The sequence below is a fragment of the Symphodus melops genome (assembly GCF_947650265.1).
Source record: "Symphodus melops genome assembly, chromosome: 12".
Classification (NCBI taxonomy): domain Eukaryota; kingdom Metazoa; phylum Chordata; class Actinopteri; order Labriformes; family Labridae; genus Symphodus; species Symphodus melops.
In genome coordinates, this window is record NC_136702.1 from 2847306 (window position 1) to 2873001 (window position 25696).

Here is a 25696-nt window from a genome sequence, read left to right on the forward strand (position 1 = left end):
AAAAGTCAACACTCCCACCCACTCTCACAGTTTTCCTTCAGTGAGGTTTACTGTAGCTGTAGCTATAAGGCAAACGTGTCATGCGTCATGCTTATGCAGAAGAAAAAATAGTGTGGACATTCCTCCTCATCAGTCATGTTATTCTTGGCCCTCGGTGCACATTCTTACACCTGGCTTGGACCCTCTGCAAACCGCGTTTCCTCTCATACATGAACAGTCAGCTTCTATATGTTGCCAACGGGCAGACAAGGAAAACACATGATGGGCCCTTCAAATAACAACACACAAGTTGTAGGTACTACAGAGAGAAGCTCAGGAGTTAAACCAACATGAGCTGTGTCAAGTTATGCAGATTAGACCAGGAGAGAAAGTTAGTCCTGTTTTCAAAATTAAAGACACAACAAGATGGACTGATTTAAGTGAACAGACATTTGTACATTTGTTTTATTGCATTTTGATGCTAAACTCAGTTCTTTTTTACTGATGAAAGTAGGCTATTAACATTTTTTTCGTTCTCATGCAATCAAAGGTGACGTCATGCTCATTTTGATGGATGGATCACCTTCTGTGCACTGGTACTTGACCCCTCACAGAGGCTGCTATGTAAAGTGACCATCATAACAGGCATCGTTACACGCCATAAACGAAGCAACTTGGGGGGTCAAGTGTCTTCTTGCCCAAGGGCACATCGGACAAGTTGCTGCAGGAGCTGGAGATCCAGCCCCAAATCTTCATATGTGCTCACAGGAGTATAACACCTGTAAGATATTGTTTGTAAGATTCATAGTAAACATGATGAGTGGAGATAGAGGGTAAATAAAAAAAAAAAAATTCAGATTACATAATTTACATAAGCAAAACTACATTTCTGTTGGGCAGTGGGCCAATCAGAGAATAAACCTTCATAGAGGCAAATAAGGTGGTGAACAAACACATCTGGAATGACCTACACAAACAACAATGGACATCATGTTCCTCACACCTTCACACCGCCTGGGACGCTCTGTACATCCTGCAGAGTTTCTCCCCATCAGGGGGCATGGTGCCATAGTGATGAGGGAAAATGGTAGGAGGTGTTATAACACCTGTAAGATATTGTTTGTAAGATTCATAGTAAACATGATGAGTGGAGATAGAGGGTAAATAAAAAGGAATTTGTTTCCTGCTCTGTTGAAAAAAAACCCTATTTTTCTCAATGAGAATGTAACACCATTAAAACACTATTTTTTATATGAAATTCCTAATTATCGTTTTCCTTTATATGACTTTGTGTTTGATGTTATTCCACTAATTAGAAACAGTCAACGTAAACACAGTTTTATTTTGAAAAGCCGTAGTGGAAATCACGTGGTCCCTCCCCGCTCACTTCACAACATCAGAGTGAGTAGAGGCAGAGCGGACTCTCTCCGCTCAGAGCAGGGTGCGCTCAGACATACACAGACACATTTGGAGACAGAGACAGAGAGGAAGCAGTGTACAGGTTTGATCTCCTCTCCTGCATCATGGATCCTCCTCGGGCTCGTGCACTCCTCTCCGCGGGATAAACCTTTGGAACTTACCCTCGTATCATGGGAATATACTGTCTCCGTGGATCTATACTGTCTTGATGGAAAGCATGTCACCGCAGCAGGGGACGATGGGACAGAAGAGGTCCGACTCTCTGACGGGAGACAGCAAAGCGCTCCCCGACAACAAAAAGGTAGAAGAGACTCTGACGGAGCTCAGTGATGGAGAGATGAATGTGAACTCTGTGCGTCTTTACGCACGGACTTTCTCACCGAGCTCATGAAGAGTGCAATGATTGATTTAATTCACAACCTTTGCAGAGTTTCATTGTATTGTTATATTTATGTGTGAGTTGTCAGTCTGGTGTTTAAAATGATAAGAGCGAGTTTATTGTGACTCGATATGATTGGTTGAGCATTCCCAGAACATTCTACTTTATTATTTTTTATTTAGTCTTTGTTTGATGGCCTGGTTAGTTTGTTTTAGGATCTGAGCAAATCTGCTTTTGTTTTGGCGTGCTTCAGGTGGGGATCACTTCTGGAATTGATCTTTGATCGCCATCATTTAAAAAATATATATATCAAGCATTAATCGAGAATTTTCTTTGACTTGTGTCCATTTCACTTTTTTCCCTCATCACTTTTTAATGCCTCTTTCTGAAAACTTATCTTTTTGTTATCTGCGTTAAACATGTGGGAGAGCATGTTTTTTTTTTTTTTGTAATCTTCCATATCTTTTGATTGCTTCTGTGCTATTTTCAAATTCTTTCTCAAATTCCCCCAAAAAATAACTACAATAAATTGCTTTACTTGTCTCCAGCATATCAGTCTTTCGTTGAATAACTCTGCATCTGTTTGAGCTGTGGAGTCAAAACGAAGCCAATAACAAAGAGGGTGATGTGCTGATTGTGATAATTAGTTAATCAGACAGAGAGGAGTCAGCGTGCAAACACAGAGCAGGATTCCTGCCGCGAAGACAACGGATCAGATAATACTCAGCTACTTTAATTCGTTATATTTCATTCAAATGTGGTTTCTTATCCCTGAAATTCCAGCCAATGCTCTCCACATTGTTGCAGTTATTGGTCGCATATTTCTGTCCTTGGCTCGGTTTGGGTCTAATAAGACAGGAGAGCTGATTCTCCAGCAGCTGGTGGTAAACAGCGCCCTCATCCAGCGCGTGTTTAAAAGGAGGAACTGCATGTTTCTGCTGTCACGACGTGAGAGGTGCAGAGTGGAGAGCTGCCACAGAGCTGCGTGCAATTGAAATAAAAGTGGAAGAATGAGTTTTGATAGAAGCAAAAAAGAACCCCAGTTCTAACCTTGGATGAATCTGCTCTGATGAAACAAAGGTCTGCTCTGTTCGTTGTGTTGTCTTTATCTGTCAGGGAAAGCTGAGGCGAGTGTTTCGTACCCAGTGATTGAGGTTTAATAAGCAAACCAACCCACAAATATTCACTGTGTAAACTCAGTACAGTAGTTCCAAGTGTTGCCATCCAATTTTTCCAACCTGATACATCGCTTTTGGCCCCCTGTATGCAGATTCTGTCGGATTCACAATGTTTTCACAGGGATTGAAACACTTCCCAGACCTTGGCTTGTTGTTTTTTTTTTTGGTGTCATAAATACCTCAAAATGTTGCTGCAGCTTTGGTTTTTATTGCTGCACTTGGGTCTGGATTGGGAAGTGGGTTTTTTTGGGTAAATTGTGAGGAATGAGGTGTCAGACTGAGCTGAGAGAGTGCAGCTCTGCTGTGTGTGAATGTAGAGCTTCCACATGCCTCCCTTCAGTTGATTGTGTCAGAGGTTTGAGAGTTTATCTTGAGCTGCACTTGACATACGTGACAGGTACATGCATGCTAAACATGTGTAAGGTCTCAACTAAGATTTTCAAACATGTTATACACTCCAACGCTTTCCAATATCATTTGTTTTATAATGAGACAATCTACATTTTTTAATGATCAATAATAACGAAAAATACCTGAGCTTTGAAAAAGACGACAGATGTTTAGATGTTTTTTTTTAACCCAAAGATGCCGTAAGCAAAGACAGCAGCAGTGGTTCATCTGAACTCACTGGTCAGCAGATACTGATGTTTCTCAAGTCCTTTTGGCTTCTTATAAAGACCAAAAGTTACGTCACGTCTCTTACAATCAGACAGAGAGCGGAGGAGGTGACACTGTCCACATTGTGCAAACACATTTTTGAAACGTTGCAGATTTATTTGCGTAATCTCGATGGATTGAAGGAGTTTACTTGCAATTTTTGGAGATTAAAAAACAAGACATTTCCCAATATTTTGTGTCTGGGAGTTATGATGCTGTTGCCGTGCCAAATAGTTCTGGTTTAAGTTTTGTATCATGAGTCTGTGCTCGGTATCCGCTTGCTGTGTCTGAAAAGCAACTGAAACATGCATCCTACTTGGTGTCTGCATAATTGAGACATCAGAGCATGTTTTTTGGTCTTTCACAATAAGAGTCATTGTTATTTTATGTTGAAGTGGATTGTTTGGGTGTCAGTGCTGCATGCTTCCTGTCAATCAACTCTCACCAGCAAGGGGAAACAAGCATGTCACTCTGTAGGTGAAAAAAACAGAAGTGATTCATTTATGTAATTTGGATTATCGCTGACTTTGTAAACTAATCTGGGTCAGTCTGCTGCATGAAACAAATCAAAGTGTCACTCTGGTCCAAACTTTAATGCTTTCAACAAACCATATGGAAACAAACTTCAACCAGGTAGTTGTTTCATAGCTTTGGAGTAGAATAACATCAATTTATGGCAAGTTTTGTTTTGTGAAATAGATGTCGTTTTCAAGCTTCTGCTACTTTACAATATTATCAATCATTAGAATAACAGAGATGTTAGTGAATAGTGTCGGGGTACCCGTCATTACTGCACACAGTAGGTTGAACTGTACGTTGGAATCAGAACGTCTCACAGAAGGTCGACGGGAGAGCGGAACACGTTTTTATAAAAAGGACAAAAAAGCTCGAGGCCGGGTTTGAAGGAATGTCAAGTTGATGCATCTTTTTCCTTCTCCAAGCTCTCCGTCTTGTGTCCCATGATGCACATGGTGTTTCACTTTAGTGTGTGTATGATGAACATGAGTCCAATTCTTCCCTCCAAGCCTTCAGCATGGCAGGAATGTCACCCATGTCACTGAAAACTGAAGCTATTTGGTTTCTGATGATAGATTGAATGACTGTAGTGTCCGTCTTCCTGAGTGGGGGGTTAGCATGTTGTAAGGCTCACATGCTTTCAGTATGTTGTAAATAGATTAGGTTTAACTGAAAAGGCTGCAGGATGCCTGTCATACCTCACTGAGGGAGCGTGCGATTCATCATGTTACAGTGTGATTATGAGGGCTTGCAGACATTGTGCAATGCCAGACGACTTCTTTCACAACTCCAACCTCCTTCTTCATCCCTCCGTCTATTCTTTTTTCTTTTCTGTCAGCTGCCATCTTTAACCACTTATCGGACTTCCTCTTTTCCTTTTCTCCTTCTGTCCCGCTGTCACTTCTCCTTTTCTTTCAGTCACCATCCTCTTATGTGTTCTCTGTGTTGACCAAAGCCAGAAACCAGAACCAAGCAGTGCTGACTTTGTGCTTTGAACCTTTTGTTTTTGTCAGCCTCAGTGAACATCCAAATGCAGTTAGAGAGAATGCTGAAATGCAAAAAAAACAAACAAGAAAAACTCCTTTATTTCACCTCTTTTATTGACATGTCGTCCTGTCTCTTTCTCTTTGCCTGTGCAGAAGATGAAGACCCTGGCCCAGAGGCGACAGTCAGCTCCCTCACTGGTCATCAGCAAAGCCCTTACCAGATCCAGAAGCACATCTAGGTATGAGTTCACACACACACACACACACACACACACACACACACACACACGCACACGCACACGCACACGCACACGAGAGCTGCTGCAGGGCTGACATCATTGTTGGCCTCTTTGGAGCGATGACTTCTCTCAGTAGATGCTGTAGCAGATGTGGCTGCTGCAGAAAGCTTTAACCAGCTGGACGAGTTGTCCTGCAAAAATTCCTCATAAATAAGAAGTCTTAGGATTTACTTTTAATGTCTAAGTTTATTATTTCTTTCTGGTCCTTTAAAGTTTTGAGACGGTTTATCGTTTTTTTCATGGGGTGCAGGTATAGTCCTTGGCTCCTGATTGGAGCAGCTGTGGGTTTAAAATCTGACCTCCTGCGCTCCTATTGGGATATTATCACTATCGTGTAATTACGTAGATCGATTAGATGATCGTGTTTAGCGTCGGAGTCTATGTCTTCAAACTTGGCTGTTTTCACTTGAAGGAAGTTCTTCCAGAGTTTTGATTGGTTGTTAGCGCCGGAGTCAAAATAGAACACAGTGTCATCTGCATAAAAAGAAACCTTTACGCCTTTAATGAGCTGGCAACACAACATCCCTACGAACACTTATGTGTTTCAAGGCAAGGCTGCTTGATGCATCCAAATGTTTTCTCAGCCATCCAGCCCCAGAAGACACAGAGCCGGGGATAAAAGAACGTGACTGCACGCACAGATAATAGAAAAACGAAGGGAAGCTCGGTGGCTGCTGGTTAAAACCTCAGAGCAGAAGTGGAAGCTTGAGCTTCCTCTGGTCAGCTCCAAGTTGCAGGTTTTGCGGACAAACTTAAAAACTGGCTTTATCTATAATCCTCCTGCTTTGCCTTAAATGTGTCTCTAACATCAGAGTGGGCCTCCCTGACTCATTCATGGCTGAAAGGGGGATCGAACACTTGAGCTATCAGCATTTCATCATCCTTCGTACGCACACACACGATCCCTTCCTCCTCCTTTTACTGAGTCGGAAATAGATCATTACAGACTCCTCTGGGAGGGTTTTTATTTACCAAAAGCTTTGGCTGTATTTCTTTTCTAGTATCAGCTTTTGGAGACTTTAAAGGAAGAAAAAAAACTTCTCAATCTTTTAAAACTCTGCGTTTTAAGAAAAATAAGACATCAGAGGAGAGTACGTCAGGAATGTAGCGGCGTCTGAAAAACCTCAAACTGCCTTTTGGAAGCAGCTTTAGGTTTTAAAATACAGGTTTTTATATGTATTTCTCATGCGAGCGCACTGTGTGTGTGGGGATGAAACCTGATGTGGTGCGACTGTCTGACATGTTTATGATGTGTGCGCGAGCTGGTGTCCCTTTTTTTAGTGTTTTGCAAAAGGGATCAGGCTGAGCGGCAGCACGCTTATCTGTGAAATTGAACCATTTAGACCAGTGCCGAGGGAAACGCTCCACACTGTTAAATGGGTCAGTGCTCTCAGGGCAGTGTGTGTGTGCGTGAGTGTGTGCGTGCGTGTGTGTGTTAAAGACTCAGGAGTTATGGAGCCAGCGCCTGACACTCTCAGCTGTCACCTTTAACCTTTGGACTCTCATCAGGAGGTGTAGGGGCAGTTGAGGTCACCTGGGGTCAGAAACCCCCGTGTCTGAGGTGTTCATTAAAGTCCGGACGTGGATATGAGGGTGCACCGGGGGGGGGGGGGGTCACGTGAAATGGTAGCAGTCAGATAACTCACAGTAGGTAAAGGTGAATGCTTACTGTGACATCTTTCAGCAGGTAATGTTGCTGACGTTTATATTTTGTCTAGAAACGTGACTGAAGTTTTTTTTTTTTTGGACTTTTTTAACCTTCTCTATGCTTAGTTACTGTTGTGCAAAAACAATAACACCCCCCCTTAAGCCTGATAAATACACTTTTAATGGATACACCAGTTCTGCCAACAGCACTTGGCAGCTCTGTTCTCATTATTGGATCACCACTGTGCTCTTTATCCAAGCACATAACTGGCTCAAGCAATATTACAAAGGGAGGAAAGATACAAGCTCTGTTTATTTAATAACTCAGAAGACAGTCAGGGGGATTTTCTGCTTAAATCTGAGGACCTATAAGGAAGGGTTGTTAATATGGGGATTCATAGTGCTTTACACAAGACATCAAAAGCATCACGATGAGAGGCAAACAAAAAAAACATGCTAAAAGAGGAACTTTAAAATTGAGTGAAAGTTATGAAACCGTGCAGTTAGAAAATGTATTTTCAGCCTCGATCTTGAAGAAGCGTTTCAGTAGACCTGCTGGGTCCTGGGAGATTGTTCCAGATCTACAGAGCATAGAAACTGAACGTTGCCTTGGTTTGGACTCTTGGGACAGACAAGGAGACCTTGTGTAGAGAGCTAGGCTGGGTTAGCTTTGAGTTAGCTCGCCTAAGCTACAATGAGCAAACGTTTCCTGAGGGAACGACTTCTCAAAGCCTTTAAATCTCTATTTTTTTATTGGTAGTGTGTCATTATTTTAAACTACAGTGTGATTGATCATACTGTAGTGGATATAGCAGCTACAGTCTTAGACTCGGTGTTAGCGAAGCAAAGCTACAGAGCAAGATCTCTCCAAGGATGATGACTCCTAATCGTAGATCCTTTGAGTCGTTTCTTTGAACTACTTTCAACAGCTTAAGTTCTTGGTGTTACCGTCTTAAATGCACGACCACTTATGTACTAATTTTCTTCTTGATGCCAAGTTTGGAGCTGACCTGCAGTCAAAGTGATCCAACATTTGATCCCCAAGTCTGACTCAGAGAAACACGTGATCATTATTTCCTTTATTCAAAAGGCTGTTTCTTGCATTTCTCAACTCAAACCTTATTTCCAATTTATCTGGGAGTCCTTCTTTTGCCCCCTCTGTCCTGCCTTTTGCATCAGTCAAAAAGGTGCTGATATGCTCTCTGGCTTTCAGCTCAGCTCACTTACATCATCCCCACACACACACACACACACACACACACACACACACACACACAAACGCCATCCAGAAGTATAACCTCATCCTGCAGCCTCCCGGCTTACAGTACAGCACGGGGTATTATGGATTCAAAGTGGAGTAAAAATACCCTCCCCCTCAGGCAATGAAATGTATACTGCAGGGAGGAAGGTGGCTGCAGCATAGAGTATAAAAACATATGAATGGCTGACCGCCCTGACCTCACACTTTCACTCATTAAAACGCCACAGAGTCCCTGCAAAGTGTCACACGGCTCCGGAAAACACCTGAATGTTAACACACACACACACACACACAGATAATCTTTAACACACGTAACGTTTACCTCTCTATCAGTTACTCCAGTAGACAGACACTCGTGTGTACTCATGTAAATGTCACAGCTGGTTTACTTAACCTCATTCCTCGTCTCAACCTGAAGACAAACTCCGAACCTGAAGGAAGCCACAGACAAAAATGTTCATCGCAGCAGATTACTGTGGCAGCTTGAAGACATTTAGTCCTCAAAATGACAAATGCCAGGACACACACACACACACACACACACACACACACACACACACACACACACACACACACACACACACACACACACACACACACACACACTCACATCATGCAAAAGACATTTCCTGGATTTAATAGACAGATCTGCAAAGGATATCATGGCTGACAGCCTCTGGTCACTTCTCTCTTTATTGGCTGAAAAGAAGGGAAGAGTTTCAGTACTATGACCTCATCCTGTTCGCACGCGTGTGTGTGTGTGTGTGTGTGTGTGTGTGTGTGTGTGTGTGTGTGTGTGTGTGTGTGTGTGTGTGTGTGTGTGTGTGTGTGTGTGTGTGTGTGTGTGTGTGTGTGTGTGTGTGTGTGTGTGTGTGTGTGTGTGTGTGTGTGTGTGTGTGTGTGTGTGTGTGGGGTGTTGAAGTGTTGCAGCCGCAGTCAGCTGTGGGCGAGGATTTCTCAGCCAGGTGGAACCGGTGAAGACAAAGAGGGAAACCTGCTTCATTCTTCTTCCCTTTCACTTCCAAATGGTCACATTTCAAACACACGTGGTTTGATCATCACGATGACATCTTCTTTGGCCGCTCAGTGGGAGACGTTTCAGTGAGTGGAGAGATCCCTCTTCTCTGCCTTTGTGGTCCAACAAACACACACTCAAGTCATCATCAACATTAAAGCAGATTAGGTGCTTGAGATGTGTTTCTTGCTTTTAGCTTGGATTTTTTTTTCCATTCCCCAAACCTTCCGAACTTATAATAATAATAACTATATAATAAATAATAATAATAATCTTTAGCACTTTTTGAAAACAACAATCCACGTCAGTCACTGATCTAGAAAGATGGTCGGGCACTTTAAACATTCTCCTCTCTCTCTGACTCTGAAGAAAGTATAAAGAACAGAAAACAAACTTTGGTTTATCGTGTCTTAAAAAGTTGCGTGTGATTGTTTTCGTGCTGGACAAAAGACTCACTGTGGACTCGGGAGATGGTACAGACTGGTGTGTGTGGCGTGCAAAATGACACCTTCTTTAATCTGAATGTTAACACACAGTCTTTTGTCCTCTCTGACACACACACACACACACACACACACACACACACACACACACACACACACTGGGACATCAATTGCTGCTTGTCTGCAGTCTGGACAGCCTTTATCTGGCAGTGAGAGGTCAAACGGCTGCTGATGAAATCCTCTGTGTGCAGACACACATGTACAAGTTCAATAGCTGACACAAAGATAGTCAACACATATTTATCTATCAAAGATTCATCTGGACTCACACAGAAACACATGACACACACACACACATCTTCACTTACTCATCTCTGACTCTCCTCTTTTACCACTTTTTTTTGAAAAAGGTCAAAGTTCGAACGTTGCGTAAGAAACAAAGCAGCGAGCCGAGCTTCTCCAGTCAGCAGCTTTCTGTTTATTCAAATGTTTTTGGTTCAGGTTGGATTGAAGCCACAGAAACCTGTTGATTGCCCCGCAGTCAGTCAGAGAGAGAGAGAGAGAGAGAGAGAGGGAGAGAGAGAGAGCCTTCTCATGGATATCAATAAAGCTGCTGAGCAGATGGTTGGAGTTATATAAGTGTGTGTCACCCTGCCCTGAGGGTGTCAGTCCGCCCCGGTCACAGTCATCATTTGTGATGAAATTATGGAGTAAACGATGTATCAAAACCAGATGTAACTGAAACACAACAAGGAAGAAAAGTATAAAAAGTAGTTGAGTTGTAAACATTGACAGAATATTTTTTTGGGGGGGTAAAAAGACAAAAAGAAAAGGATGAAAAAAAAGTTTACAAGGGAGGCAGAAGATGGATAGAAAGTTCCAGCTGTTAGTCCAGCTGTTGCCTTCAGGGTGTGCGCGTTTTTTTTTACTTTATCTATGACGAAGACTAAACTCATCTTTCCCATCCGAGCCTCCTCTGATTTTACGACTCAGTGAATCACATTTAACACAAGAAGAAGAAGAAGAAGAAGAAGAAGAAGAACAGGTGTGTCGATGCGTATACATGCTGCACTGAAGATTTAATCTCATTTAGTAAAACAACACCATTAACATGTTCACACAGCGGCCTCCTTATAAACATGTTGCAGCTCTAATTTTCACTGCTTCCAAATTTGACAGCAGCTGAAAAAACAAACAAACATTGTACCACATGAAACATTACGAGAGGTTTCAGGTCATGTGATATGCCGTATAAAAACAATCCCTGTGATCACAACGTTTTAACTTATAAAAGATTTTTTTATTTCACTAAAATATCTGGACATGCACGTGGACTCAGTCCAAAAAACAAGGACAAGTAAACCTAACAGAGAGCTGTCAGCACCCTGAGCAGACTTCCATTGTTTTGCTTCAAACAGGAGACACAGTGAACTGTTCCATGGAGGACAAGCTGCTCTGCTTTGTTAAAGCGTGCATGGCGGCGACGTCCTACAAAACTACGTCCACATTGGTGGAACACCTTGTTCAGAGAGTCCCCGACAATAGAGTCTCATCAGACTCATTCACGCCTTGTTTTAATTCTTCTCTTACGATCATTTCTGATACCAAACGTTGATTCTATAAACTCCTCGAGCTGAGGATTATTCATGCCTGGACATTAGTATTCTGAGTCGCGTTGTTCGTTGAACGCCGGCCTCTTATTGTGTTCCAAAAAGTCAACAATTCTCCTCACACCGCTGTGCCTTCAACAAAAGTGGCCAAGCATTTTCGGGCAGGCCAGGCACGCAATTTATCAACATCACATGATGCACAATGGAGCCATTAGCTGCTCATCCATCAGAGCCGAAGGAGAGCGGCTGAGCTGTCAATCTGACATTCAGGAGGGAGGGATGCGTGTTGAATACGGAAGATGTTGTCTTTTTTGGAGCAGGGAGTCGTGAAAGGGGCTTTGCAGGAAGGTTTGTCGGCTTGTATTCGTGTCTTTGTGTGTGGGCTCTCCTGACAGGAGCGTTTCCTGGATCTCCCCATAAAGAACAGAGGAGGATGTGTTGATCAACTTAAAGGGGATGTCGGACTTCTGCTCAGCACAATTTAATCAAAAAAAAAACCTGATATGTAAAATAACATTTAAGAGTGTTCAGAACCAAATGGAGGAACGATATTCCCAAGGTGAGAATCATTGAGTCAACTGTCTTCTGTAATGTTTCGTTAAAGATTCTCAGATTTCTTCAACTCTCAAACTATTGGCAACATTTTGGTACCAGACCTTCATCTGGCAAACAGTTTGTTAAAACAGACACAATGGATGAACTCTCTCCTTCACGCCTGCCTTTAAGGGTGTTTTTTTCCTTTTTAAATATTTTTATACCATGTCATTAGAAAATAGATCTTTCACACTTGCAGAAAACTCCTGAAGCTGCATTTTTCGCTCGGACTTCACCCAGAGTTTCTCCCGCCAGACCCGTTGTATTTTATTTGCGAGTGTGAGTAAGCTCCTGTGAGAACGCAGCAGGATATTCTCCAGAGAATTCAGCTCGAGCCAATGGGAGGGGGAGTGACTTTAATATACTGTGACTGGAGCCAGTGCATTGACTGTCTGCCCATGGCTGCTCTAGGTTTTCTCCTCTCCAGTATGTTCTCTGCTCGTTTGTTGATATTCTGATTTTGCTGAACGACACGCAGGCATTGATTTGAAGGCAAATCTTCTCATTATAGCGTCGTAAAGCGGACTCTATTGTCTTACCTCAGGAGACCACGCCGCCCTCCGTCCCACCTGGCTGTTAGGAGCACGTGTGAACATCCAGGTCGGGTGAATATCAGGAGAAGTCGTCACATTATGTGGCTCATTAAAGCAGCCATAACGTGATAACGTCAATGCGTTTGATAAAAGGCGTTTGAATGAACACAAACTTGAGGCGAGGCTGATATCTGCTTCGACTTTAATCTGAACTCTCCATGAGGGAGCACTTACTGCTGCGCTCGGGGATTCATCAGTCCACGGTGCTTTGAACTTTATGAACCTCCAAGTGAAATGTAGATAAAGCGAAGCGCTCGTCGGCGTGCCAAATATCCACACTTTGGAGAAAGAGTCGACTCCAAAAAGGAGATTTACATGTTGTTGATGATTATTTTTCCGCTGACAAAGAAAGGATGAAAGGCTGAATTTATGGCTGTGACTGTGTTATGTAAATGTTTTCAAAGGAGTGTAAGTTCATTTCACATCGAAACACATTGAAGATGTTTTCCTCTTTCCACGAACAATAGCTGTTTGTCTCGAAACTGTTGGTTTTCTTACTGTGATGTGCCACGATGTCCTTTTGAAAATGAAGCATTACAAACCCAAAATACTGAGACCGATTCATCTAATCCCATCTTTTATGCACTTTTTATGGAGCTTTAATGAGTTTCCAATTCCTGTTCCTGCAGGGCGATGTGTCCCGCACAGCATCAGCGTTTAATTTATTGCTTTTAATTGAATTCTCTCAGCCAGCTTTTTGGATGTATTTTTGGATGACACAAAAAGAGAAACAAAAAAGGGGAAGGGATCCAGCGTGGCCATCTGTTTTGCATTAATTAATTACATAACCAACAATTTACGCAATCCAGCTCTGAGGTTTGTTGTGCGTGAGACAATGCCGACTTCTCCATCTTCCCAGTAAGATTGGATTTATTGAGGGGGCTTCACCAACAAAGCTGTGTGTGTGTGTGTGTGTGTGTGTGTGTGTGTGTGTGTGTGTGTGTGTGTGCATAAGAGAGGGAATGAAATGTAGACCTGTTCATCAAGGACAGGGTGTGCTCATGTTTTTGGACATGAAAGAGACACAAACAGGCAGAGATGGGTATGTGTGCATGAAAGAGGAGGTTTAGGGCTTTTATCTGGCACAGAAGGGTAAACAGGAAAGGATGGAGCTCTTGAAGTATTTCCTCTTCCTCTAAAGGAAAAAAAAAAAAAAAATCCCTCCATTTAAATCCGTCCACCAGTGGCACATGTTGACGACAGGGGAGCATGCTACTTTGATTAAGACAAAAATGTTGGATATTTCTGTCCCCGATGAAAAGGAAATGTGGGCTTAAAATTCAAGAACGGTTGTTATAAAAGAAAAAACAAAGAGGTTTAAGTTATAAAAAGTTGGATGAGTGGTTCAATGCAAAAGGAAATAGCAGCTATATACTTTTACATTACATGTAGTCGACTGATGGCAACTCATGCTGCTCCAAAGCATCAATGAAAGATTCATGATTTGTTCAACTTTTGCAGCGCAGGTTGAAAACTGCTGTCAGGAGTAAAACTGACTGAAGGAATGACCCAGGTGAATCGTCACATTTTAGACTGTTGGCATCAAAGCCTCTCGACAGTTTCTGGAGGTTTCTATGCCGAACTTTGACCAGAAGTCGAGGAGAATAAACACGTAGAAGAAACCAAACAAAGCAATCAACATAGCGAGAACTCACAAAATGTACAAAGTTGTCCATGTTTTCTCTTTCGTCATTTGTCTGGTATGTGATGGAGTAGGTCAACAGGAAGAAGGTCACATAGCCAGTAGCTGAAAAGGGACATAATCACCACTTACCATAGCAGAGTCAGTCATACTTCCATCAATAAAGACATACAGTAGATTCTCATTGCTGTGTTTTTTTTGCACACAAAAAAACAGTACAGGAATACATGCTAAAAAATACAAAACAGGCAAAGTCAACGAGTCTCACTGCTGCATTATGACATCAGCGCAGAAGGAGTCAGGTTTAAGGGTTAGTTAATTCCAGTTTGTCGTCGTTTCTCTTTCGTAAAGGTCAGTCTGCGTCCTCGTATCACTGAGGATATTTCTGCTTATCTCATTGGTGCGTTTTAAAGTGTCGTGGAGCACAACATCTCCAGATTTATAATTACCAGGAGAGGAGGCAGTGGGCAAACTGGGCAGCTTATTGGCTGCGATGCGTGAACGTGCTCAAATAGTTTGATAGAATGAAATCTGTGGGAAAAAAAACAAACTTAATCTTCAGTCTGCTGTTGAACTGCAGCAAAATCTTCAGTTTGGAAAACCTCTTTTCCTCTCTTTATTTGTAAATTCCTTGAGATTTTGGGATATACACCGATAAAACTGTTATGACTTCAATTTGACTCCAAACCAAATCCAGTCCTGAGGTCCAGACCTGTTGTTTAGAGACTTGCATTCAAACACGTCTGGTCTAAACAGTGTATTTCTCTCTCTTCCCCCCCACAGGGAAAGCTGTCTGACGCCGGTCAGCCCAGAGTCGTGTCCCCTGGTTCAGGCTTTCCTGGCCGAGTGTCTGGGCCGCATATTCCTGGGACACGCCCAAACGCAGCTAAAGACGGGCCTGCAGACCCAGGAGAGACATCTCTTCCTCTTCACCGACACACTGCTCATCGCCAAAGCCAAGTAAGTTTCCTTCTGTCTGTTCTTCTGAAATGACAGAGTGAAGGAAGGAGTGTGTGTTTATGTGGTTTTGTGAGTGAGAGCAAAGCGGAAAAATGAAGACCGAGAGGCATAAACAGGAAGTGAAGAAAGAACACAAATGTGAGAAACAAAGGAGCGACATGTTTAAAAAAAATCATAATACCTGTTTTTCTTTTAAGTCTGAAAATATCTGTAGGTATGGTGAGGATACGTCCTGCCGCCATCTTTCCTTCGACTCTCCTTCCCTTACTGGCCTCCTTCTTTCACTTCACCCTCCCTCATTTTCCTCCACTATATAATTATTTCTCAGCCAATTAAACCCATATGAAGCCTGGCTCAGATCAAAGCCACACTGGCCTGCCTTGGGCCTAAAGTATGGGGCTCCCCACCCACAAACTGCATTACACACACACACACACACATTCAAAAATAGAAACTTAAAAAGCACACGTGTGCACTAATGCCTACATATAAACACATGTAGAGGCAGGAGCTGCCTTCTGCTGTGTGTATTTACTGTACATTAATGCAGAAACAGCAGGAGCTGTGGTCATGTGACAGTGGGCGGAGCTGACCCTTCCTGCACAGAGAGCATATGCTATAATTGGTTTTATTACATTGTGGCTGAAAACAGAGTGAGTTGGAGGAATGTGTGTTGGCATGTGTGCGTATGAGAGAGAGAAGTTAATTGATGTGTGTGTGTGTGTGTGTTTGTGTTTGTGTGTGCGCCTTTATAGCTGTGGGACAGCAGGGAGAGTTGGCGTGCCTGCCACATGTGTGCATTTAGAGTTTCTGCTGCTATAATAACAGATGCAGTGGTTGATAAATACGCCGCCTGCTCTTAAACATGCTGGAAATAGTCGGGTCTTTATATATTTCTAATCTATATAAAGTTTTCCAGAAGGGTTGCCTTTATGCGTAAGGTTTGTGGAGAAATGTTTAGAAGAAAATTAAAAGACAGGATGAAAAAGTGCGGGACCCAGAAAGTCTCCTTGTGGAACACCTTTAACAGAAAATTAAAGTTTGTTGTTTCTCTCAGGCAGGGCGAGTGAAGTGCTCAATAACTATATTGAAGACAAATTCTGAGAAAGCTGAGGACAAGCAAGCCCACCTCACGGTTTTTTTTCTCCCATCAGCCATCATTTGTTTGTGCCCCAGGTTAAGGTTAATGTCAGACACTGTTTTCTTTTAGGTCTCCAACTCATTTCAAGGTGAAGTCCCAAGTCCGAGTTGGTGAAATGTGGACTGCCAGCTGCCTGGACGAAGTGTGTGAGGGAAGCACCAACACAGAGAGAAGCTTCGTCATGGGCTGGCCTACCTGCAACTACGTGGCTACCTTTAGGTAACCTCATTCATCCTGTATTAAAGTGTGTTAAAGAAAGTTTTATACCTGCAGGGGAGAAATTGACTGACAGCGACATTTCAACGCAGCAATTTTAGCATTATGTAACTTCATTCACTACATCCTTGAATTGCAGGACAGTTCTTCGTGCCAAGCACTCTACACATATTTCTGTGAGTCACTTTGGTGCACATCTGAAAGTGTACACCATGTTCTCATATATGCACACCATAGAGAGGGAACTGACGCCTCAACAAGCAACCACAAAATCCCTAAATCCTCATGTGTGAAGGCATTTCCCAGCTGTGAATCTGCTCAATCAGACAAAAAAGTAAAGAAGCAGACACGCACAACAGGCACGAACATTTAGAGCGATTACGAGGACATTCTTATACGCTGCGCCGTACATCTGCAACATCCTCGACGTTGTACACATATTTATACTAATTCACAACCGCTCGTTAGATTTTCCATCTGCGGGAATCCAGACATAGTTTGGGGAGGGGATGTCTGCTTGCTGTTTTAGCCAACAGAAGTTACATAACAACCAAAATAGACGGTAACTCTAAACATGATTTTCCTCTGATCGTGTTTTATCACTCTCCTCCTCAGCTCCGAGGAATACAAGGACAAGTGGCTGATGCTCATCAAGAGGTAAATGCTTGGTTTAAGCCAATTTTGAAATGTTTTTGTTCGTGTTGCAATTCAAACTTCCCCCAAACATTTGATTTGGAAAGAGGGGAAGTTATGAAATAAGTTGAATGAGAAGTTTGAGCTCAGTGAAAAATAGAGCTGAGCAGCTTTACAACTTCTTGCTCTTACTTGTTATTTTATATTGTGGTAATCACAAATGTTGTCCTTGCAAATTCTGGCCCTGTAGACTTATCTATCTACTGTATGAGTTACAATGAAGTACAAGTTGACACTTATCTCTTTCCTTTATCTGTCCTGTTACACAGTCGGATAGTTGATGGGAAAGAGAAGGACGACCCTAAGACCATCCCTCTGAAGATCTTTGCAAAGGATATTGGAAACTGTGCATATGTGAGACTCTCCTGTTTCCTCTGTGATTTTTGTTTTGCTTCCATCAGCACAAAAAAAAAAAAAAAAATCAATATTGTTTAATTGCATGGTCGGTGCTCAAGTAGGGAATTATTGAAATCAGTAGCAACATAAACAACTCAACATTTACATAATGTTTCCATCATATTTCCACCAGGCCAAGACTCTCGCGGTCAGCAACACTGACAGCACCACTGATGTCATCCGCATGGCTCTGCTGCAGTTTGGAATATCGGTGAGTAAGCAGGCAGTGTTGATACTCGGCTTCATGAACAATGATTATGATTTAATGAAATGTTCACAAAGACTTTAGGAAAAACACTGGTTTGATTTTAAAAGTGGCCTGTTTAGCAGCTTTGATTTGTTCTGGATGGTAGAAGGAGGATTTGATATCACAGTGTTATGCAACATGTTGATGGAAGGAAGAAAGCCCTGAAGGGGGCGACGTCCTGTTACTGGTCTTTGCTCGCTAATTGCAGGACAGACATCGAAACAAAATCAGAAAGAGCAAAGAGGATGTTGACAGAGAGAAAAGAAAACCAGAAACAAATCAAGCAAGAAGCCAGATGAGAGTAAATCACAGGCTGAGCTGAACACGAGTTCAATAACTGAAGGGCACCACGTGGCAGAGAAACAACAAAGCGTTGTGCTGCCATTTCAACATCTGATGAAACTTTTCTAAATGTTCCTATCCAGGGCTGCGTTAAAGACCACCGGCTGTGGGTGAGCTCCTGTAAGGATGAGCCTCCTTACCCTCTCATTGGTGAGTTTGTCTGTTTATTTCACATCATGATCTAAAAATGTTCAAAACTTTGGCCATGAAAATACTCTTTTCTCGTTAGTCATTGCATTTTTCCTTTTTGAGGAACTTTTAGGAGAAGCACTCTGCAGAAGATTCACAATAAGTACGATAGATATATAATCCTTTTGATCCCTACAGGCCAAATGTTACCGCAGCTAACATGAGGAGAAAAGTGAAATACTGGAATCAAGAGATAAATAGATATTTTGGTTTGATTTGTTGCACATTGTGATGATTATGATAAAACTTCCAAAGTTCCAAAAGTGTAAAAAAAAAAAAAGGACGTTTCAATTGTGCAGCTACGCTTACATTAACGACTTTAAAAATCACTTAAAGACGAGTAAACATTCTTGTCTCAGACTTTTTCTTAAATTCATTTTTATTTGAAAATCAAAAAGTACCAAAACGGACGAAGTCCACAGTCGGGAGTCTTTGCTGTACGATCGTCAACAAAACATCTGGGAGCTTTTCAAAACAGTCACAGCTGTTTGTGTGACATTCTGTTCCCATAATCCTTTGTTTTGTTGTTCACATTGAATAACAAATATCCAAACTAGATAAGAGATTTATCAGATTTGTAATTTACCCTCCACCTCTCATTCAGGCCACGAGTTCCCCTTCAGCATCAAGATGAGCCACATACGGGACGGTGGGAGCAGCAGCAATGGAGGTGGACTTGGAGGAGGACTGGGAGGTGGACCTGCGAGGGATCCAATGAGTCCCACTGACTGTCCCGGGGTGCACCTGCTGGACCAGTGTCTCCCCCCAGACACCCAGTGCCAGTTCATCCTCAAACCGAACAAGGTGGTCCAGGGACATGCTCAGCTTCTAGGTGAGACAGATCTTCTCAAACACGCCTCATTTGGACGTGGAACACATGCACAAGCTCTTGTCTCTCACAGAAGCAATAATTCAAACACATTATGACTGTACATTGACACATTTCAAATCACAGTTCGGTCTTTTGTCAGCCCTTTGTGATCCGTAAATATGGCACATTTTTGCATTGAGGGAAGGAGATGTTGAGATGGTCAGTTCTGGTCATGAAACCTCTGTAAAGTGAATTATCTCTGAAACCACAAGGAGGAAATGTCGGACACAGAAGTTTCAAAGCAGAACAAAAAGTACTTCCTTTAAATTTGTTTTGCTTACAGAAAGCGTTTGTTTTTGCTCGCTCTTGTCTCTGAAAGACACACAGCCATGTTTGTTAGCGCTGAGGATGAATCAGAAAGTAGAAGAAGAAGAGAAGCTGTCGAAGAGCTCGGTAGGAAAGGAGATTTTAGCGAACAATGGGGGTTACAGCAAAGGTTAGGGGAGACAGCGCACAGACGAAGAGGAAGAAACCCCAGAAGAGACATACGAGTGTGAGAAAAGGAAGATGGAAAAGTGAAAAGAGATGACACAGCTGTTGAGTCATCCTGAAGGTCAACATAGGTGAAGGAAAAAGTAACAACAGGCTGTAAAAGATAGAGAAAGATGAAAAGAATAGAGGAGGAAAAAAATAAGGACGTGGAGAAAAGAAAACAAGAGGATGGTGGACAGAAACACAGACGGGTAACGGGGATCCAGAGAGCGGGATGGAAAAAGACGGGGGCTGAGGTTAAGAGGAGAAAAGTGTATGTTTTCCAGTCAAGGAGGCTTCACTTTGCCAACCACAGTCTTCTCCTCGGATTCCTTTGCCTCAAGCAAAACAGCATCTTACATAACCGCTCCATACCAACCCCGCCGTCATGTAGGTCTAATCGTACACACCCAACACGAACGCTAACGAACATGTATATTTTTATTGAGCTGCAGACCTCGGCACGAGCTCCTCTGCAGGCAAATATTTTCAAACAATCCCACAGACGATTTGCTCTCAAATGTTAGAAATAACAGACGAATTGTTGAATCGAGTCTGTTACAGCAACAATTTCCAAACTCCGTGCTGTAACACACCTCATGGGCTCCAGACATTTGATAACACTCACTGGTGTCAAATTACATGTTCGTTTATGCTTTCAAATAATCTTCTATTTTAAAGTGATAGTCCCCATGAGAGTAAAAAAAATAGCAAACAAATTAGGGGAAAAGTTAAGACTGGGGGAAACATAGACTGTATAAAACATGGACATATGTTCAGAGATATTATCCCTTGGTTTCTGAAGAGACAAGATAAAGCCCAACAATGACGTACGAGAGGTTGCTCTATCGAGCCATAGCAGCTTCAGTCAACTAAGTTATGCCACGATTTATGCTAAGTGATGCATAGCTTTTAGCCTTAATACACCTGGGACAATCAGTTGTACTGTAACAAAATGCAACATCTGTATTATAGCGATAAGAGCTCCAGAGTCTACAGAGCCAGCCTCTGGTGGACTCTTGAGGAACTGCAGTTTTGTGCACTTTAGCGTTAGCTTCTTTTTTTTTCAAAACTGGACGCTGCCACTCGGGTTGATCAACATCCTAACAAATCAAACGCTTGGCAACGTGTATCCTACCTCTTGGCAGTTATGGTCATCCTGGCTCAGAAAAAACACACAAACTAATGAGTGATGTCATCTTGGCTACGTCCGCTTGTTATTTATGGTCGATGAAATGGAGGAAAACAGGAGGACTCACTCTGACCTATTTTTGGTCGATGTAAAAACATTTATAAGTGGTTTAGTAGACACCAAGTAAAGCACTCAAAAAACATGTTTTTTCACCCATTGTGAGGACATTGTGTTTCCCTCTAAAATGGTGGGATCGTGGCTGTCTGGGTTCAAACTGCTGCCTGTTTAATACCCGAACCAGAATTTACACCATTGTGCACTGGCTTGTATGCTGTCGCTATGAATCAAATTACCTTGTGTGAGGAAACTAGTCTTGTCTTGTGTTTTATTGCTCATGAGGAGAATGCTGCATGTAGCCCGTCTGTTTTGTAACACCAGCAGATGATTACAGCACGATGACAGACGTCGCCCACCCAGACGACAAGTTGTCTGTTCCCTCGTTCCACCTTCGCTACAACTCTTCCCCGACGAGAGAGTAGTTATGATGTAACGCCTGATTTACAGCGAGGTTGTGTTTTTTCTCCGTGATGCTGAAGCCTGCTGAGAAGTGCCAGAGCAACCCAGTAATTATGTGACGGCTGAACTTTGTTCTGAAGAGTGCTCAGGCATGACGCCACAGCACGTCGTTAAATAATGAATTCTAAGTATGCCACATATTTGTTCTGTTTCTTTTGGGCTGCCGACATCCTCCACCCACTGGAAGTATCTCTGGTGTGTCAGGAGAGCTCCACCCTTGGACACAAATCACAACAGCTTGATAACATCAGTGTTTATATTTTAGGATTGTTGGTTGTTGGTCAATCACTTCAGTGGCTCTTGTGAAGAGTTACTGCAGTTAAACAGACAAGGGCAGCATATCATCACATTCCAGATCCAGAGACATCGTTCAGGATATATCTTTGTGATCAATCTATTCCTTTTCATACCTTAGATTTCTTTCAGTTCACTCAGATTTGGCAGTTCAGTACAAATCTTTGGTTAATTTCACTGCAAACTCCGATTACAGCCAACAAGAGACTCATGCTCGCTGCCGCGCGTGCAATATTTAGAGGCAACTTTATGTTGGAGTGTCAAGACATGTCTATTTTAATATATCAAAGAAGGGAATCTGTGATTTTTGTAAGCCAACGAGCTAAAGTTAGAAACTTAGCTCAAATCTCAGCTGAGCGACGTACAGTAGCACCTTCAAAAGACCGTCAGCAAATAAAAAAAAAAAAGGTTTCTTTAGCTTTGGTGCTTTTGTCTCTTAAAGGTGTAGAAAACATTGCTGCTTTTCAAAACTGAGTGATAAAAAAGAAAACTGAAAGAATCCAAACCCTAAAAACAAACAAGTGATGTCGCACCTTGCAGAGCCTCCGGATATTTCCTGCATCAACACGTGAGAGTGTAGAGGAAACACTAATCATCGTAAAACAGCTTGTTTCTTTTTCTTAAAGAGCATATTGCAGGTTAAAGACAAAACTTAACTAATCATAGGAAAATACCTTGTTGTGTAGTTTCGAGATGCAGTTTTTGAGGTTTGTGCATTAAAGGCTGACTGAATCTTCCAGACTAATGAATTGTCTACTTTAAACAGGGATGTTGTCTAGACAATTCAATATATAAAAAAAACGAGTCAATTTAGGGTTCGTACATCACTTGTTTTGTGCGTCCCGTGAAGGCAGCGCTGGTTTAATCCAGTTCCTCCTGCTGTTTGTTTCCCTCAGTTGAAGTCATTTTCAGTAGAGATCAGACAGAACAGTGTTTGCTGTACATTCTCATTAAGACTCACTTGGATGCATCCATGATATGCAGTTTCATAACCGCAGCATCACGCCGAGCTGTTATGTCACAGAGAACACGTCTGTGCAGCGACGAGACACCTGCAGACAGACAAACACAGGTAGTCATTGTGACTTTATGCACCGCTGAGCAAACACGCAACAGGGAACTCACAGTCCCGAGCTGTCAGAGGCACACAAAGCCCCTTACATGCATATGTTTTCACACACAAAGGCGCACATAGATAAACACAGACACCCACAGACATGCACAACCTCAAATGGTGCTCCCAACACATGAGAGCATGTCTGCATACGTTTCCTCCAAACACTGAATCCATGGATCGCTCTTTCTGACACCGTCTCTCCGTGGAATCTGGCTCTGAACTCCTACGAATGTTTTAGAGTTTGATATTTTATGCTTTATGTTTGTTTGATCTTGCTTTGGAGATGAGATTTTTTAAAGATGTACGAAAACGAGTATCGTCCCTTGTTGAAAAGACGTCCCAAAACGTTCACACGTGAAAGAAATTTTACAAATTATTTGGAAATACCGGATATCTTTCAGTGTTATTCTACAAATGAACATTGAAATCAGCGCTGCTGCTCTCTGGGTTCGACTAAGATCTCACATTCATGCCAAAAATGTCCAACATTTGGAACTTCTGCTGTTCACAATTCACAACTTTGATTACTTTTAAATTGAACCCAGAACTAGAATATGTAGAATAACTACATATATCAACCTTTGCAAATGTTACAGTTTTGCATTGCTGGGCCTGAATGTACTCCAGTGTCTCTAACATGCATGACTCAAACAACATCTGACACCACAGTTCAACTCTTCCTCTTCTGTCTTCCCCCCCCACAGAGCCCGGTCAGCAGAAGTCCTTTAAGAGAAAGAGGTCTCTCATCAACTGGCCCTTCTGGAAAGGCTCCAACACCCAGCTGGACGGCATGCCTCTGTCCCCGACCTCGCTCTCCCCCACTCAGGGACGGCTGTTCGGACGACCCCTGAGCTCCGTCTCCTCTGCTGAGCACGGCCTGCCCAAGCCTGTCATGGTGAGCCGAGCAGAGGTCACGTAGTCGGGCAGGAGGGGGGTCGGGACCCTGTCTTAAGGGGTCACAGCAGGATTTAGGGTTTACAGTGTGTTGGGGAAAAAGAGTGTAGAGATGTAGGTGCATCGGGAAGTAAGTGAAACCGCAATCTGACTAAGCAGTCCAGATAAAATCCACTCAATGAAAGTGTTTCCTGTCTGTTCCTAAAATGCACTAAAGAGGCCTTTTAGAAACTCAACACGAGATCTATATCAAGCTGTAGTTTCTGTATAAAACTACATTAATAAGAATTTTAGATATTTCAGGATTGCCAGTTACATTTATTTTAACCTTCTAATTGGCTCCTGACGTCCACCTCAGTGAGAGTGCAGTATAATCTCATTTTTGTAAACCCTGATCTCCATTGAGAGAGAAAAAAAGGGTAAAAAAAAGCACTTGTGTTCTTTTAAATGAGCTCTATTTACTCTATAAATAACAAACCCCATATGAGTCAGTGGTAAATATTTATGACAGATTCCTCCAACTCACCCAAATAAACCTCAGATTCTCAGAAGAGATGAATAAGAAATAAAACAAACAAACAGCGGGGATTGGGAAAGCTAAAATTCACTTAATCTCTGGCTCTGATTTCCTCTGGTTTCAACATCACTGGACGTCTGGCAGGATTCCTGAGCAATTAGCTCCTTTGGTGTCAGACATAAAAGGCTTTCTGCTAGTAGCAGCTAACATCCATACAGACAAACTCGAGTTCTTACTTTTGGCAGCAAAGTTCTCAAGCTACTTTACTCCATTCCCAATTTTCACATGGCAGCGAATAAGGTTGATTTAAGAAGATTTTCCGTTTATGGTCTTTTTAGTTGCTAATCAAACAAGATGCTGTGCATTTATTTAGTAATCGTTTATTTGACTGCTTACTATAAATTACTGCTATGGTTAATTAGCTTTCATCCCCTACCGTCCAGGATATGTTGGTGTTCCTGTACCTGGAGGGGCCGTACACCAGGGGCGTTTTCAGGCGCTCAGCCGGGGCCAAAGCCTGTCGGGAGCTTCGGGAACGACTGGACAGCGGCACAGAGGACCCGGAGATCACACACCAGTCTGTGTTCGTTATTGCTGCTGTCCTCAAGGTAACACACACACTTAACACACACACACACACACACACACACTCTTCACTCTACCCCGGCCTTTAGTGGTTTGAAAACAGACAACAGAAAGCAGGATCGTCTGATGTGCATCCAAAGTCACAAAAGTCCAGACAGGATAATCTGTCAGTGCTCAGCCAGGCAGGCTGCCAGTCACACACACAAGGTGCTGCATTGTTCAGCATCCAGACCAAACAGCCACCACAGTGCGGGGCATCCAGGGAGCAGCAGAGGAGTTCAGTACAGAGCTGATTCATCACCTTCCTGTGTTGGACTTTTCTACGGACAAGGATTGCGTATCACCTGAGAGGAACATCATGTTGTTCTTGAGAGACTGACAGATATTTCAATACTGTAAAATATCTAAAAGCAATTGAAGATATCATTTTAAAGGCATTGAGACATGGAGAAGGTTTTTATTTTTGTATGTTTTAAATCAAAGAGTTCTTGTTCACTGAGATCTCTCTCTTTTTTTCTGTGTACAGGATTTCTTGCGTAACATACCGGGCAGCATCCTGTGTGCAGATCTGTACGACCAGTGGATGGATGTGATGGAAGGGGAGGGAGGGGAGGAGAGGACGCAAGCTGTCCAGAGGTATGAACTCCAAATCCGTATCCTGAATCTTTAATGACATCACGCAACCTCGTTATCAAAACAGCTCATTCTGAAGTAATAACATGGGATTTATCGTCGTCTTTCTCTTTTTCACAAGCGCACACAGAATGAGATAAACAGAAAAAAGATTTACAGATGGGGGGGAAAGTTTTAGGAAACACTTTGGATAACTTTTTATTT

At 42.5% G+C, this 25696-nt stretch overlaps 1 protein-coding gene across 2 annotated transcripts in view; it reads left to right on the forward strand.

The window, feature by feature from the left end:
• arhgap20 (Rho GTPase activating protein 20) overlaps positions 1-25696 on the forward strand; it is a 58270-nt gene that overhangs the window by 22070 nt on the left and 10504 nt on the right. Inside the window, exons 1-12 of one of the 2 annotated variants that reach the window (XM_079358137.1) lie at positions 1407-1699; positions 5268-5353; positions 15002-15178; positions 16389-16538; positions 17151-17192; positions 17498-17582; positions 17758-17835; positions 18297-18363; positions 19007-19234; positions 23568-23758; positions 24718-24882; positions 25386-25495. In XM_079358137.1, the coding sequence (XP_079214263.1) occupies positions 1607-1699; positions 5268-5353; positions 15002-15178; positions 16389-16538; positions 17151-17192; positions 17498-17582; positions 17758-17835; positions 18297-18363; positions 19007-19234; positions 23568-23758; positions 24718-24882; positions 25386-25495 (1472 nt within the window). In that variant the 5' untranslated portion in view covers positions 1407-1606. Of the gene's footprint in view, positions 1-1406; positions 1700-5267; positions 5354-15001; positions 15179-16388; positions 16539-17150; positions 17193-17497; positions 17583-17757; positions 17836-18296; positions 18364-19006; positions 19235-23567; positions 23759-24717; positions 24883-25385; positions 25496-25696 lie in introns of those variants that run through there. The other variant, XM_079358136.1, reaches the window with a different exon arrangement.